Source organism: Cynocephalus volans, chromosome 3 (genome assembly GCF_027409185.1).
Source record: "Cynocephalus volans isolate mCynVol1 chromosome 3, mCynVol1.pri, whole genome shotgun sequence".
NCBI lineage: Eukaryota > Metazoa > Chordata > Mammalia > Dermoptera > Cynocephalidae > Cynocephalus > Cynocephalus volans.
This window is the reverse complement of record NC_084462.1, coordinates 181,175,361-181,190,602: the sequence shown is the minus strand read 5'-3', so window position 1 is coordinate 181,190,602 and position 15,242 is coordinate 181,175,361. Positions and strand designations below refer to the sequence as shown.

The window sequence follows — 15,242 nt, the reverse complement described above, 5'->3', positions numbered from 1 at the left end:
GTGATACCATGTGACACACCACCAAAAAAGTGTTTCTGCCTCCAAAAAAAGTCCAGCCTGGATCTGATCAAGCCTGGAGGTATAACCACCAGTTCATTGGAAACACACCGAAAGGGGAACGTGTTAACAACCTAAGGGCTGTGATGTGCAAAACAGGGAATATGAGGGAAATCACAGCAGGGTTCTCTGCTGCAGCACTACTGACGTTTCGGCCCAGGCAGTCCTTTGTTGTTGGGGGCTGTGCTGTGTACTGTGGGAGGTTTACAGCATCCCTGGCCTCTGCCCACCAGAGGCAGGCAGCTCCCTCCCCTAAGTTGTGACAACCAAGAATGTCTCCAGACATTGCCAAATGCTTCCTGGGGTGCAAAATCACTCTTGGTTGAAGATCACATCCTTCAAATGTGTGTGAGCAACTTAACAACTAAATTTTAAGGAGAAAAAAGGCAGAGTCTATATCAACGAAGAAGAATTCAGGATATATAACAACTAAATGTAATATATATACCTTATTTGGATCTGGACTCAAACAAACCAACTGAAAAACGGGGAGGGGCAGCAAAGATTTGAGCACTTACTGCATATGCTGATAGTAAGGAATTACTGTTAATTTTTTTAAGGGTGATAATAGTTTTGGTTCTGTGTAAAATCCTTATCAAAGGATGTCACATATTTGAGACTTATGAATAAAATATGATGGCTGAGATTAGCTTCAAAATAATCTAGTATGAGCAGAGGAAAGTGTGTGTGTGGGGCAGGGTGGGCTAGATAAAACAAGACTGGCCATGTGCTGGAGACTTGTCAAAGCTGGGAGATGGGAACCTGGCGTTCATCATACTATTCCCCCAACTCCTGTATATGGGAAAATAGTCTGTAATAAAAATTTTTAAAAATTCTCTTTGGTTTAACCCCATTACCTCTACTCTTGACAATCAGAATATACCTTCCCTCATCTTTTCCCGTACCATATTTTTATATTGCTACCAGATTTGCCTTTCTAATCCCATGTCAGCCTACTCTCCTGCTCAGAAGACATCAATGGCTCCCTACTGCCTTGCTTGCTAGAGAAAGTTCAATCTCCTCAGCATGGTATTCAAGGCCAGCCACTGTCTCTCCTAAACCTACTTTTCCATGACTCATCTCTCAACACATGCTTTATTTCAGGTACGCCCGGCTTCTCTCAGATTCTCAAATGTTCTTTGACCATGTCCTGTTTCAATCCTATTCCTTCAATATGAAATATCATCTTCCCCTTCCAAGAACTGCCCCCAAGCTTCTGAAATACTCAACCTTCAGACCTAGCTCAAATGCCACTTCTTTTTAATATTTCCCCCACCTCCACACCCATGCAGTCAGAGCCAACCATCTCCTTGATATTCTTAAAGTATTTCCCTTATACTTATATCATGCTCTGAATCCCATGACTACTTCTAACACCTCTTTACATGTTCAGCTGTTTGACAGGAGGGGTTGTGTCTCCTTTCCCTTTTATTTGCCGACACCCATGCAGTAGCTTGAGGGCTTGCTGACTCTTCTTCACACAATCATTGTCTCTTAACTCCTTAAGCCCACTCTTCACACCACTGCTTCCACGGCACAAATGCACACTTGATGCTCCAGCAATACCAAATTACTTGTCCTCCCAGACAAAGTGTAATTAAAAGAGCATTTTGATACAAATGTGTGGCACTGGCATATGGATAAATATATAGATGAGTGGAATAGAATTGAGAGCCAAGACAATTCAATGGGGGAAAGAATAGTCTCTTCAACAAACGGTGTTATAACAACTGGACAGTCACATGGAAAAAGAATGAAGCTGGACCCTCACCTCACACCCTATGGAAAAATTAACTCAATATGGATCAAAGACCTAAATATAAGAGCTAAAACCATAAATCTTTTAGAATAATACAGAGGTAAATCTTCACGACCTTAAATTTGACAATGGTTTCTTAGATACCAGAAGCATAAGCAACTAAGCAAAGAACAGATAAACTGAATGTCATAAAAATTAAAAACTTTTGTGCACCAAGAAAGTGAAAAGACAACCCACAGAATAGGAAGTATATGCAAATTATATATCTGATAAGGGTCTAGAATCCAGAATATATAAAGAACTCTAACAACTCAATAATAGAAAAACAAACCAATGAAAAAATGGGCAAGGACTTGAACAGACATTTCTTCAAAGAAAATATGCAAATGGCCAACAAGCACATGAAAAGATGTTCAACATCTGTAACCATCAGGGAACTATAAACACAAAGTACAATGACATAGCACTTCACACCCATTAAAATGGCTATAATTAAAAAAATGGAAAATAACAAGTTTTAGTAACAATGTGGAGAAATTGGAATGCCTGTATATTGCTGGTGGGAATGTAAAATGGGTCAGCTGATGTGGAAAACAGTTTGATAGTTCTTCAGTAAGTGAAACATAAAATTACCACATGACCCGGCAATCCCCCTCCTAGGTATGTACCCCAAAGAATTGAGAATAGGTGTTCAAACAAAAACCTGTACACAAATGTTCATGGCGGCATTATTCACAATAGCCACAAGGTAGAAACACCCAAATGTCCATTAATTGATGAAACAAAATGTATTATACCTAAACAATGGAATATTATTCAGCCATAAAAAAGAATAAAGTACTGATATGTGCTACAACATGGATGGACCTTGAAAACATCATGCAAAGTGAAAGAAGCCAGTCACAAAAGGCCACATACTGCATGATTCCATTTACACGAGACGTCCAGAACAGACAAATCCGTAGAGAGAGTACATCAGTGGTTGCCAAGGGCTGGGGGCAGTGGGAAGTGAACAGTGACTGCCTAATGGGGATGGGGCTTCATTTCAGGGCGAGGAAAATGTTCTGTGACCACCCTCGATTCTTCTAGGCTTACTATTACAAACAGGAGGGTGCCATGAGTGCCAGTGAGGAACATGCACTGCAGAAGGGTCACTGCTCTCCAGCACAGAGAAGGCATTAATGTTGGCTGAGCATTCAGTGAGAAATGTCATGGTGCCTCTTTAGTTTAGATGTTTACGAATAAAACAAGAAATCTTTGTAAAGAAGTATGGTACCGTTTAGTTACCTGACTTGAGTAAATATAAAAAAGACTTGATTCTTCCTTTTTTTGTCACTCTTCTGGAATGGAGGTGACGGACAGTTTTGTTTTTGTCTATTCATTCAATGAGGTGAGCGACAGCCTGATTTACTTCAGCCTCATTATGTGTGTGGTGGGAAATTATTTATAAACTCAAATCAAAATAGCTGATCTTTTCCCTTTGTTAGAAACCACTGAAAGCCGGTGGTGTCCAGAGGTTTCTGAGGGAGCACTGCAGCCCCCCGCCTGTCTCGAAGTCCCTGCATACCTAGGTAGCAGCCGCATTTTCTAGGTGGAATGTGGAGGCTTCAGGACAATCTGAGATGCTATGTTAGACACTGTTGGCCGTTCAAATGGAAGCTACAACAGTAAAGTGGGAGCTGTCCCCTCCTCTCCCCTTCCCAGGGTCTCTCCAGTGCTAGGCTCCCAGGGAGGTGCAGAGGCAGAGGGCACCGCTTGCCTCAGGGGTATAAAGTCCTCTCCCCAGGCCTTCTCCAGCAGCCAACAAGCATGGCTGCACTTCCAAGGCAGAGGGAACAAGAAGCCAGAGGCTTCCTTCATGCTCAGGAAAAAGCACCCATTTGCAGTTTCTAACATGAGACACACTAAGCCTGAATGTCCAGGTGCTGGTGGCAACCGCCCCGCCTCCCCTCCCACTCCCCGCCAGGCAACAGCACCCCATAAGTTTGGAGTAAAAAAAAAAAAATCCTGTGCAGCAGATACACAGATGTTTGTCGGTGTCTATACTTTATACTTTGAAATATTTCATTCAAACAGCTAGACAACTGGATTTTGTGACAAAGCTTCACTCCTAGAAGTTTTACCATATAAGGAGTCACTATACTACACAAGCGCCTCTTTCCCTTCATTCAAACACTGCAATTCTAAAAATTCACAACTAGATGTAAGACATTGCTCAATTGGGCAGGGCCAAATCACTGGTCTCTCAGTAACTGCTAGATGGTGAGTGGAGTCAAAGACAGAGGACACCTCTTCCACAGCATACCAGGGCTGGTTTCAGATAAGGGGCCAAGGACAGAGACCCACAAGGAAACAAGGTGCCCCGTGTCTCATTGGAGAGTTGCTCTTAAGTACCGAACCTGATTTGGATTCCACTAGGCCACGGCCAGGAAGCTACAACCCATGGGCCACATCTGCCCGCTGCTTGTTTCTGTAAATAAAATTTTACTGGAACACAGCCGCACCTATTTGTTTACCTTTTGTTCATAGCTGCTCTCTTACAACAGCAGAGTTGAGTAACTGCAGCAGAGACCACCTGGCCCTCAAAGCCTACAATATTTCATATATCTGGCCCTTTAACACAAAAAGTTTTGCTGACTCTTGTGCTAAGCCAACGATTCCTGCCTGAGAGGTAGAAATAAAGGAAGCACAGGAGCGATTTCCTGATCAAGGTGGTCCATGCACTAACACTCGTCAGCAAACCTCGTGAGCCCGCATGACAAGTGATCATGGAGGAGGAGGAACGTTATGGCCGCCAATAACAAAAAGAGCTAGGGGGAGTCATTGATGCATCTCAGGACAAGATTATTCCACAGATGCAGCTCTGATCTGGAAACCACGAAGAGGTGGGGCCGAAGGGAGAAGGTAGGTGATCTGCCCCCAAAGACGCCCCCAGAGGCCGAGGACTTGGACACTCTGGGTAGAGTAGAGGGCAACAGTGAGATATGGGGCTGGAAAGGAGATTAATTCTGGGTTTGAATACGGATCTCTCCATAGCCACCCTTATACCCCCGTCCCACCTCTGCAGAACACTGGTGAACTAGGCATTAGTTAGAAGAACAAAGGGATGCTCTAAACAAACCTCACTGTCTAGGAAAAACTAAGGCTGCTAATGTAGGAGCCAGACTCTCAAAGCAAAATCCTCTGGCCTTTAGGGTTTGAAAGCAACAACATCCAGTTTGCAGCTAAGGCCTCTAAAGCAAGCAGTCAGCTGACAAGCCCAGCCATGTCCAGAGCCCGCAGCCGGCTGTGCTGGTGCCTCATCCTTGCGTGTGTGAACAAAGAAGCCACGCACCTGAGAAGGCAGGGTCTTCTAGCTGGTCTCCCCACTCGACTCTTGCCCCCCGTTCCCCACAGAGTGAGATTTTTAAAAATACTTAAGTCAGATCATCTCACTGCCCTGCTCAAAGTGCCCCAATCATCCTTACAATAAAAATAAATTCAAAACTCTGCTGATGGCTGCTTACAAGATCCTACCCCACCTTGCCGGTGCCCATCTCCCTGACTTCATCCCTCTGGCTCTCCCCAGCCTCCCTTCTCTTCAGCCAACTGGCCTTCTTTCCAGAGGCCACACCAAGCCCACCCCTGCCTCACGGCCTTTGGACTAGCTGCGGCCTGTGCCTGGAATGAACGTCCTTCTGCAGCTCTGTGCACTGCTGGCTCCCTCTTGACATTCTGGCCTCACCTTTCATGTCATCTCCTTGGTGAGACCATCCCTGATCACGTGAAGCAGGCTTCTGGTCTCTAGCAGAGGGGCTGTCAGAGGCAGGCCTGCTGCACCAGGGCTGTCTGGAAACATGTGAGTACAGTGTTGGTTGCCACTATGGTGCTGAGAGCCCCAGCACCATCGCTCTGCCAGATGTGAGATGTTCTCACATCCAGCGTCACCAGTGCCCTTTAGAAACACTACCACAGCACAGCACTCCATGCTCATACCCTCAACGAAGGCAAACTCCATGAGTGCAGGGACTGTACCGGCCACAACGCTCAGCACAGCAGGATCTCAGAATGCACCTGCTAGATGGCTGTGAATGAAGGAATCACTTGGAGGGACCCCAGAGCCCACCCTCTGCTGCACGATACTGCTTCTCATGTGTCCTAGACGGTGATGCTAATCAGTAGGACGGTTGCAAGAGGTTTGCTCTGCAAAACAGGCCTGAGAATGGGAACAGAGGAAGAGGGAAACTATAGATTTCTATTTTATTTTCTAACCATGTGTGTTTTGACCCCAAAATAAGTAAATAAGAGAAAATGTCTAAAAAGAAAGAAGGGAAGGAAATAGGCTGTGGCTTCTCTTGGGTCTCTCCAGATCATACTCCTATGGGACAGGGTGTTTTCCATGCATGGGTAGCAGGTGCAGGCCCACCATGGGGGCAGCCTCCTTCCCCTCTCACAGTCGCACTCCCTTTTCTTCTTGCCTTCCTCTTTTCCCTAATTTTATCTATTTCCTTCTCTTTTGCCAATTTATGTTTCCTTTCCGTTTAAATTTAACCTTCAATTTGATATTTCATATTAAGAAAAATGATAGCTAGCAAAGTAAGTTAAATTAAATTAAATACACTCACATTAGAATTATTATAAGGCAGCTCTGTCCAACAGAACTTTCTGTGAAGGAGGAAAGGTTCTATGTCTGCTGGCGGAGAAAGTAGCCGCTAGCTGCACGTGGTGACTAAGCACCTGAAATGTGGCGAGTGCAGCCAAGAAACTGAATTTTTTAGATAATTTAATTTCAAGTTTTCATTGGCTTAAATTAAATAGCTCTTTGTGGCAAACAGCTAACATCTTGGCCCAGGCAGGTCTAACTTACTTCAGAGCTCCTCAGTACTTTGGTACTACAACTGGCAAAACAGGCATTTGGCCAGAGTGAACACATGTAGGCTGCAGGGTGTCTGAAACCAATCTCTTTAGGGCCGGGCTAAACCTTATATTAAAAAAAAAAAAAGAAAAGAAAGATAAGATGAAGAAAAACCCAACGTCCTCAGATTCATAAAGCACTTTTTTTCTGGAGTGTTTAATTTCCAGGCTTATTCTCTTACTCCCCCAGGTGGAGAAAACGGAGATGACAAGACTGTCTGGATTTGGGAAGCAGCACCTCACTGCAGACTTGTTCTAAAACCTGCCCAAGAAGCGGTGCACCACTCCTTGCTTAACACAACATACTGATAGGAAAATGCAAGATAATTAATTTAATGTCGTGCCAAACCAGACTAGTGTCTGTACCCTAACCTTTGGCAGGTACCCAGTGTACAGGCAACATGGAGACTCAGTGACTGAAACCTCCCAGGTGAATTTTCCCTGTGATTTGGTGGCAGACTGACTCAACCAGCTCCTTCCTCTATGAAGGCAGGTGGAAGCCTCTCACCACCGTGTGGCAGAGCTGCAGGTCTGCATTCACTCTGTAGCTGCTTTAACATAGGAACTCTGAGCTGCTTCCACGAACCGGAAAGCTTTAGGTTGTTGTATACCATTCACGCGATGAACTCTTTCTAGAACGACATATTGTGTAATGGAGCTTTTACTGCAGAAGGAGAGGAATGCTGACTGATCACGTGTCTACCGGCTTCAACTACAACACACACCCTAGGTCCAACGCGCTTTCTGGAACTCTGTAATTTAATGGTGAGCCTGTGTCTGCTTAGATGCTTTGAAGCATCCAACTGTCTTATCCAAAGCTCCAGTGACTCTTTCCATGAAATTAGCTCCATCTTGTCCCATCCATTCAACGACTACAAGGTACGATGGGCCAAGTTACTCCCAAGTACACTCAATGTCCAGAAGCAACAGGTGTCACACTCCACAAACAACAGAAACAACTAATACTGAAGCTCTTAACAGGTTAGGACGACATTATTCTTTTCACCCTCTCCAATCCTCAACACAGCGCTTGCACAGAACAAGATGTACTCAAAACAAAACTGTATCTACATATATCTACCTATAGAACTTCTAAAACTGAGAAACTTTCCCCAAATAAGTTTAAATTAATAAATATAAAGCACCAAAGGTCATATGAAAACCTTGCATTTAAATGAAAAGCCTATTTCAAAATGCTTTAATTAAAATAAGATCTTATGAGGTGATACTTTTCATCACTGACCTTTTTACCAAGATCTTATGAGACTACACTCTTTCCACTAATATGTAAAAGCAAGCTAAAAACAAAATACTTCTTAAAACTTTCATAGGGCATTGGAAAGATACCTAAGTACCATAATCTTCTGCTTTAGTACAGTGGTAATTTAAAACAAATTATACTGAATGAAAATTCTGCATTAAAATTCCCTTAGAGGATCAAAAAGGTAATAAAGAAATAAGCCTCTTAACAAATTAGATTTTTTTTTTTGCTAATTTACAGTATCAGAAAAATCGACAATCTAACTGATTTGAAGCTCTCCTTTTTCCTGATACTTTTAAAATCCCCAACCACTTACTTACTCTCGAGATCCTAATATATATGGCAAGTACAAACAACAATCAAGTTAAACTGCTGTCCTCAAGGAATTAATCTGGTTAGGGAGACAAGCCACAGGTAAATAAAGGTCGTCCAAGGCAATGTAAACAAATAATTGATTTAGTAAAAAAAAAAAAAAAAAAAAAAAAAAAAAAAAAAGTGCTGTACAAATTTAAAAGAGGAGAAAAATACTGTCTAACATGGTGAGAAAAAGAATCCCTTAAATTTCAGAATAGATGAACTTGAGTCAGAGCAAAATGAGGAAAGAATTCAGATAGCCAGAATATGGGAAGAGTATTCTAAAACTGGTTCTCAAAGCATAGTCTGAGTACCCCTAGGTGGGGTCCTTTAGACCCTTTCAGGGGTCCATGAGGTCAAAAGCTGTTTTAATAATAACACTAAGATATGGCCTGTCCTTTAAACCATCATTATGTGGAGTTTTTCACAGGCTACGTATGTGATATCAAAGCAGATTGCAGAAGGAGAAAGCTAGATGGTTAGCTACCTTCTATTAAGCCAGTTGTTAAAGAGATTTGCAAAAACAAAATGTAGATCAATGCCACACTTCTCAGAAAATAAAAAAAAAATAGTTTTCATACAAATGTTATTTATGTTAATGTGTAATGGGTGTTATTCTTATTACCAGATGAATTAATGAGTATTTAAAATTTTCATTTTAATTTCTAATATGATTTACCAGTAGATAGATATAACCCACCTAAATACAAGGGTGCTTCAAAAAGCTTGTGGAAAAATAGAATTAAAACTTTCCATGAACTTTTTGAAGTACCTTCATAAAAGCTTTTGGGGTCCTCAATAAAAACTGAAGAGTGTGAAGAGGCGACCCCCCTTTTGTTTGAGCACTGCCATTCAGGACTTCACTACACTCAGAAGAATATGTGCCAGGCACACAAATGCACATCTCCTGTGAAGGGAGTTCTTCTAGCGCAGTGGCTCAGCAGGGGGTGATTTAGTCCTCCAGGAGACATTAGGAAATGTCTGGAGGCATTTTTGGCTATCACAATTGGAGGGGTGGGGGTCACTGGCATGCAGTAGGTAAGACCAAGGATGCTGATGAACACCCTGCAAAGCACAGTACCACAGGACAGCCCCACAACAAAATCACTGTTGCCACATGTCAAAGGTTGAGATTGGGACCTTTGGTCTAGAGCAGTGGGGGTCACACAGAGATACCTGTGGACACAGAGCAGGAGCAGGAGCTAGAGCAGGGAGCAGCTCAAGGAAGACCCACTTCCCCACGCCCCAAGGCCGTAAGCTGATCTGCAGCTGATTACCCTCTTTGCAGCGCCTCCCTTCCCCATGCACCTGGCTCTAGCACATGGGGAGGCACTGTGGAGAGCGGACTGAGACGCGGCAATTAAGGCAGGGAATTCTATTTCCTACATACTACTTACACATGGATTTCAAAAAAGATTTTTAAGTACTCCTGCTCTTAGTCTTTGGGTTTCACTGAAGTTCAGTTTAGGGTTGTATGGAAGAAAGTTGGGAAGAGAATAAGGGAAAATGAGGGGTGGGAGGGGATCTCAGTGAGATCCCCGAACTCAGAACTGAGCCTCTGGACGGTGACTTTTGGTCTTTTGTGGGCACGGGTCAAGGACTCTCTGAGGCCACAACCATCATGCTGGTCTCCCCAGAAAACACACATCCTAACAAAGCGACTTTCACTGTCCTCCTCTAACTGACTTTAAAACTCCTGCTACAGCCACTGTCGTCCTCTAACTGACTTTAAAACTCCTGCTACAGAGACAGTGAACAGAAAGTGAAAAAATTTTTTTTGAAAAGATATTTAATATAAAAATGTTACTTAACGTTAACATTTAATGGGTGTGATATTACTAAATATTTTTTAAATTTCAGTTTTAATTTCTAAAAAAGTACTCTGTCACCTGGCACCTATGTGACCTGAGGCAGTTCTCAGCCTCCCTAGCTCTAGAACACCAGGGGGTGGTAGCAGCCAGACGTAAAGGGGCAGCTTATAAAAAGAAAGAAGTTATTACTAAAGGTAGAAGGTGTCAAAATAAGCCAACAAGTTGTAGAGAATATTGTTCAGCTTTATTTTCTGCAATAGGTATTATTATGTAAGGGTTGCTGTACAGACTTTCAAACAAAACTAAGCTCAAGCAGGATATGTAAAATACACAGCAACATTCAAACAACCTTTAACGTGCTTCAAACAAATCACTTCACAAAAAGCATTAACTTTTTTTTTTTGTCCACTGGCCATTATCTACGAACAAAAAAATTTAGGTACTTGTGAACACTTTTAAAAATGTAATTCTGGACACAATACACAAATTTAAAAAAAAACAGCCCCATCCTATGATCTGATCCTACAAAATGGACTTTAGGATTTTCAGAGCAATTTATCAAGATCATAAATATTTATGAAATATGCCTAGTCATGTTTCCACAAATTTGAATGTTACACTGACAACAGCTGCTCAAAAATGAGTTCCCTCTGTCAATCTCAGGATTTTCTAACTTCCAGTGTCCAATGATCCCATTTGTGATCTTATTCCTTAAAGGTGTGCTATGAAATAAACCAGTAGTAAGAACTTGGCAGAGACCTTTATTTCCAGGACACATGTGGATAATCAAGTCAAATTTAAACATTTTATTTCAAAGAGAACAAAAGAAAAATATACTAATATATGTCATTCAAGGAGTAGAAATTTCTAGAATAAGGCAAAAGTTGCGCAGCAGCAGTTATAACAGTACTTTGTTACACTGAAAGATATACCCTGCCATACATCTTGCAGGGAAAATTTCTATCAAGAAGGGTAGTGCATAATCTGCTCTGTAAAGTTAAAAATGGCCAAATCTTAAACTCTCATCAAGTCATTTTAGAAATGAGGAAACAAGGTCAAACAATTTAAGTGACATCATTTATGGCAAAACAAGAATCAGCATTCTTATTTTCTAATTCTCAGATCAAAATATTTTCTACTATACCCCTCTATCATTTACTCCAGGACTTCATCTTCCTTACTAAAAATCCCACGCCATCAAACGTTTCCTTGTTCTAACCAAAAAGTGTTCTGCCACTTGCTGCCTTGTTTGCTGTGGGGCTAGATGACAGCCAGCCAGGATTTTATCATAAAGACCTCTCACACACTTGAAGTAGTGTGTTCAGTCAACACAGGCAAAGTTCTTGAATGTTTTCTCTGTGGGGATTATTTCCCACGCCTGGCTGCTCTGCCCTGGGTGGGTACCTGCTCTGCGCGTTTCTCCAGGCTGTGAAGCCCGAGCCTGGTAACCGTCCTACCACAGGTGAGTTCTCAGGGTAATGTGAACGGCTGCTGATGGGGGAGGTGACATGATACTAAAAGGGTTTAAAAGAAGCATGGGAATAGCAAACCTATTTAAATTGTTCAGGTTAAAATATTCAAGTTAAGAGTAATACTGAGAGACAGGAGAGGAAAAAAGTATGCGATAATGGTTTAATTCACTTGTGTGAGTCAATCATATTTGGGAAGTGGGTGGAACTAGAAAAGAAGCAGCCAGCTGAAGACTCACGGGGGAGGAAAACAATAATAAAAAAGGAAGGGTCAACTCAAAGTTCAGACGAACTGAAGTGCCTCAATTTGTATTCCTGCAAAATAGTTTACACAGTTATCTGCCAAGTGTCATGCTTAATATGCCATGTTGCCTCTGGTATCCTTATGAGGAAGGAGTGAAGGGCCCAAAATTTCAGTATTTTTCAGTGGTAATTTCAAGCTCTGTGGCTCCAGCTTAGACAGTAGCACTAGAAAAAAATACAAAAAGACTGTGGGGCATCACACTCGGACACTGCAGGCCACACCTCTAGAGTCTTATGCAACTGATGGCCTACGAACCCAGTCCACCTTAAAAACACGCATTTTACATAGCAGTGGTTTTGGTATCTTTGAATTACTGATGGAATTTTCAGGTTCAAACTTGACATGATGCATCCTTATAGCCAGGTTCTTCTACTAAAACAGGAGTAAATGAAACACACACATTGATATTCCTTTGTGACCCTAATAGTAAGAGGACACAGGCATGCTAGCAAGAAAGGTTTGGGGAACAGTAGGAAATCTTATTGGTTTTAATGACAGATCAAAAAGAGCATTCAGCATACAACCCCGTAGAGCAACTAAATTTCATCTAAATCAATTTAATACAAAGCAAGTTAAATCCAAGCATGCCACAGTAAAACTTGATTGTCTGCTGTAAAGAAAGGGTAAGGAAAGACTGTGGCACAAAGGATCCCAACTATTGATATTTAAGAAACCTTTTGGATTTCCGCTTTTTGCTTTGGGGAGGGCAACCAATTTGCTAGAATAAACCACCAGCTCAAGGGAAGGGAGGCTTAGATAGAACAAATGATAGGGAAAAGATAACCTGAGGCTAAAAAAAAACATCTACTGCAGATAATCGCCAGTTAACTATGTTTCTCAGACAGAACTTAACTCATTCTAATTTGGCTTACAGGAAGGGGGTCAGACGAAAATATGTCATTTGTGATAAGACAAGGGACCTCAATGGTCCAGCTCTGGAGAACTGACACTAAATTAAGCAGCTTCTCTGTTACTCACGAATTCAAAAGAACCTGTTAGGTCTGCCTGGGTCCACAAAGCTCAACTCTTGGCTCTAGGTGCTCTAGTTCAATGACAGCTACTAACAAGGAAGAAAAGGCAAACTAAAGGGGTGACTGCAAATCCTCTCAAGGCTCAACTGTGTCAACGCACAACATCAACGCACCAGGAAGATGCAATTCTCACTGAGCATCCCAGCTGTCCCTTAAATGAGCTCGAAGTCAAGAAGGAAAAAAAGTCAGAAGTGGCGAAGGCAGAGAGGGAAAGAGTGCAAAAGATGATAGAAGATTGTACAAAAATACCAAACTAGATAAATCAAATAATACCAATGCTACTGGGAAGAGAGGCCAAGAGACCAGACATCAACAGAAAGAAGTAGCTAGCCCAGGATATCAGCAGCAGAGAATGCACAAATGAAAACAAGGGTGGTGGAAGAAAGAACATGCCACTGAGAGAGCCCTGGCAGCTTGTAAAGGAGCAGGAACATGACAGCACTCTGACCAGAGACACTACAAGACCGGTCCATACAGGAGGGCTGCTAGGTTTGAGGTGTGGGGAATGAACTTAAAAATACCAGCTCCACAGATAAGCACAGATTTCATAAAATCATTAATATTTTTCCAAAGCAGAACAGTAGATATCTAAATAACTAAAATTGATTTATAAAAAACACCACCAAAAAACCTCATATGGGGAAACATTTTAGAAGACCCTGGGTTTTATCACTCTTAGTTTTTCTATCCTAAGTTAAAACGTGTTCATGAAAAACAAAGAATATGTGAGGACACTTACCTCTGATTCTATTGTGTCTTGCCCTTCTTTTGAGCTTTTTCCACTTTTCCCTGCTTTTGGTGATTCCTAGGAAACAACAAGTAAAATCTATTAGTCGTCTCAATTTTTAGACTGCTAAACATCAGATACACACAATGTAGTTTTAAAATTGATTCATACAATTTAGAGCTTCTGATAGTATTAATCCCTACCATCAAAAACTTCTACATCACAGATTAGAGATACAATATTTCGATGATACCCCGCCAACCCCCAAATTCAGATTCTCTTCGTTTTCTTCATCTCTATTTGGGGTTGAAAACTTTAACCGGCAACAGACAAACCCAATATTACACAGTGCTCTTGGCACGCTGAAAGATCCACATCACAGCCCTTTCCTCCCTCCCACCCTAAGCTCTATGAGTGAGGATTTCTGGGGTGACAGCGAAACGCTACTGAACTCCATCTGAAGCAAAAACGTACCCCCATTCAAACGCAGCACACTAGCACAGCCACCACCGCCGCCCCCCAGGATAATGACAGTATTTCAGAGCCCCAGGGCGTCCCTGCGGAGCAGCCTGAAATCTTCATAAGCATTAAGCGGGGTCCATTCCCGCTCCGTTCCCCCGTCCAGAGGTCCCTCCCTAGGCGTCTGCAGCCCCCTTCCCTGGAGCCTCTCCCCAGGGGACTGCGAAGCTCGGTCGGCCACCTCCGCGGCCGCACCTGCCCTCTCACGCCCACCGCCCGGGGGCGGGCGCCCAGGCCGAACCCCCAGCCCGGCAGCGCTTCCCTCGACGCCCGGCCCGTCGGGCAGGTCCCAGCGGCCCGGCCTGGCCCCCGCAGCTCGGGTGCGATCCCGCTGCTCCCCGCCCCCACCGGCCTCACGGAGCAGAGGTGGCAGGGTGGGGGGTACTCGGTCGAGTCCGGTCCGCCCACCCCCCGAGACCCCGGAGCCCAAGGCGTCCGGGCGGGGACGGTGAGGGACCGGGGAGCAGGACCCCGGAGTCCCGCGGCGCCCCCGCCTCCCGGGCAGCCCCTCCCCCAGCCCGCCCCCCGCGCGGCCCGCTCCGCCCCCATCCCCGTCCCGTCCCGGCGTCCGGGGCCCGGGACTCACTTTCTCCTTCTTGTTTTTATTCGGCATGGCTGGTGCGGGCCGCCGCCCCCGCTGCCGCCGCCTGCCCCCCGCAGCAGCAGCGCCCCTGTCCCGGCCGTCGCGCCCCTCCGGCCACCACCACCGCCACCGCCGCCGCCGCCCGGGGACTGAGTCGTCCGCTCGCTCTCGCTTCCCCTTTTCCAGGCTCTCAGAAGCTGCGGCAGCCGCGGTGGCGGTGGCGGCGGCGGCGGCGGCAGCAGCGGCGGCGGCGTCTCTCCGCCCCTCCCCCGGCCCGCCCCGGCCGCCCCTCCCCCAGCGCACCGCCCCGCCCCGCCCCGGCCCCCCGCCTCTCCCCGCCCCCGCCGCTCGCCCCGCCCCCACTCCCGGCCCCGCCCCGCCGTCCCCAACGGCGCCCTGCCATTGGCCGGCGCGCTCTCACGTGCCCTAACGCTCCCTGCACCTCCCGCCTCCTCAGCCCGGCCCGTCCACACC

The 15,242-nt window shown here is 44.5% G+C and overlaps 1 protein-coding gene across 5 annotated transcripts in view; it reads right to left on the bottom strand.

Moving 5' to 3' along the window:
* PPP2R5C (protein phosphatase 2 regulatory subunit B'gamma) overlaps positions 1-14,991 on the bottom strand; it is a 149,654-nt gene extending 134,663 nt beyond the window's left edge. For 3 of the 5 annotated variants that reach the window (XM_063092132.1, XM_063092133.1, XM_063092134.1), the window contains exons 1-2: positions 14,772-14,980; positions 13,679-13,744 (exon numbers count right to left, since the gene is read on the bottom strand). In XM_063092132.1, coding sequence (XP_062948202.1) covers positions 13,679-13,744; positions 14,772-14,798 — 93 coding nt within the window. In that variant the 5' untranslated portion in view covers positions 14,799-14,980. Of the gene's footprint in view, positions 1-13,678; positions 13,745-14,771 lie in introns of all 5 variants that reach the window. The other 2 variants (XM_063092136.1, XM_063092131.1) reach the window with 2 other exon arrangements.
* Between the last annotated feature and the right edge of the window lie 251 nt (positions 14,992-15,242).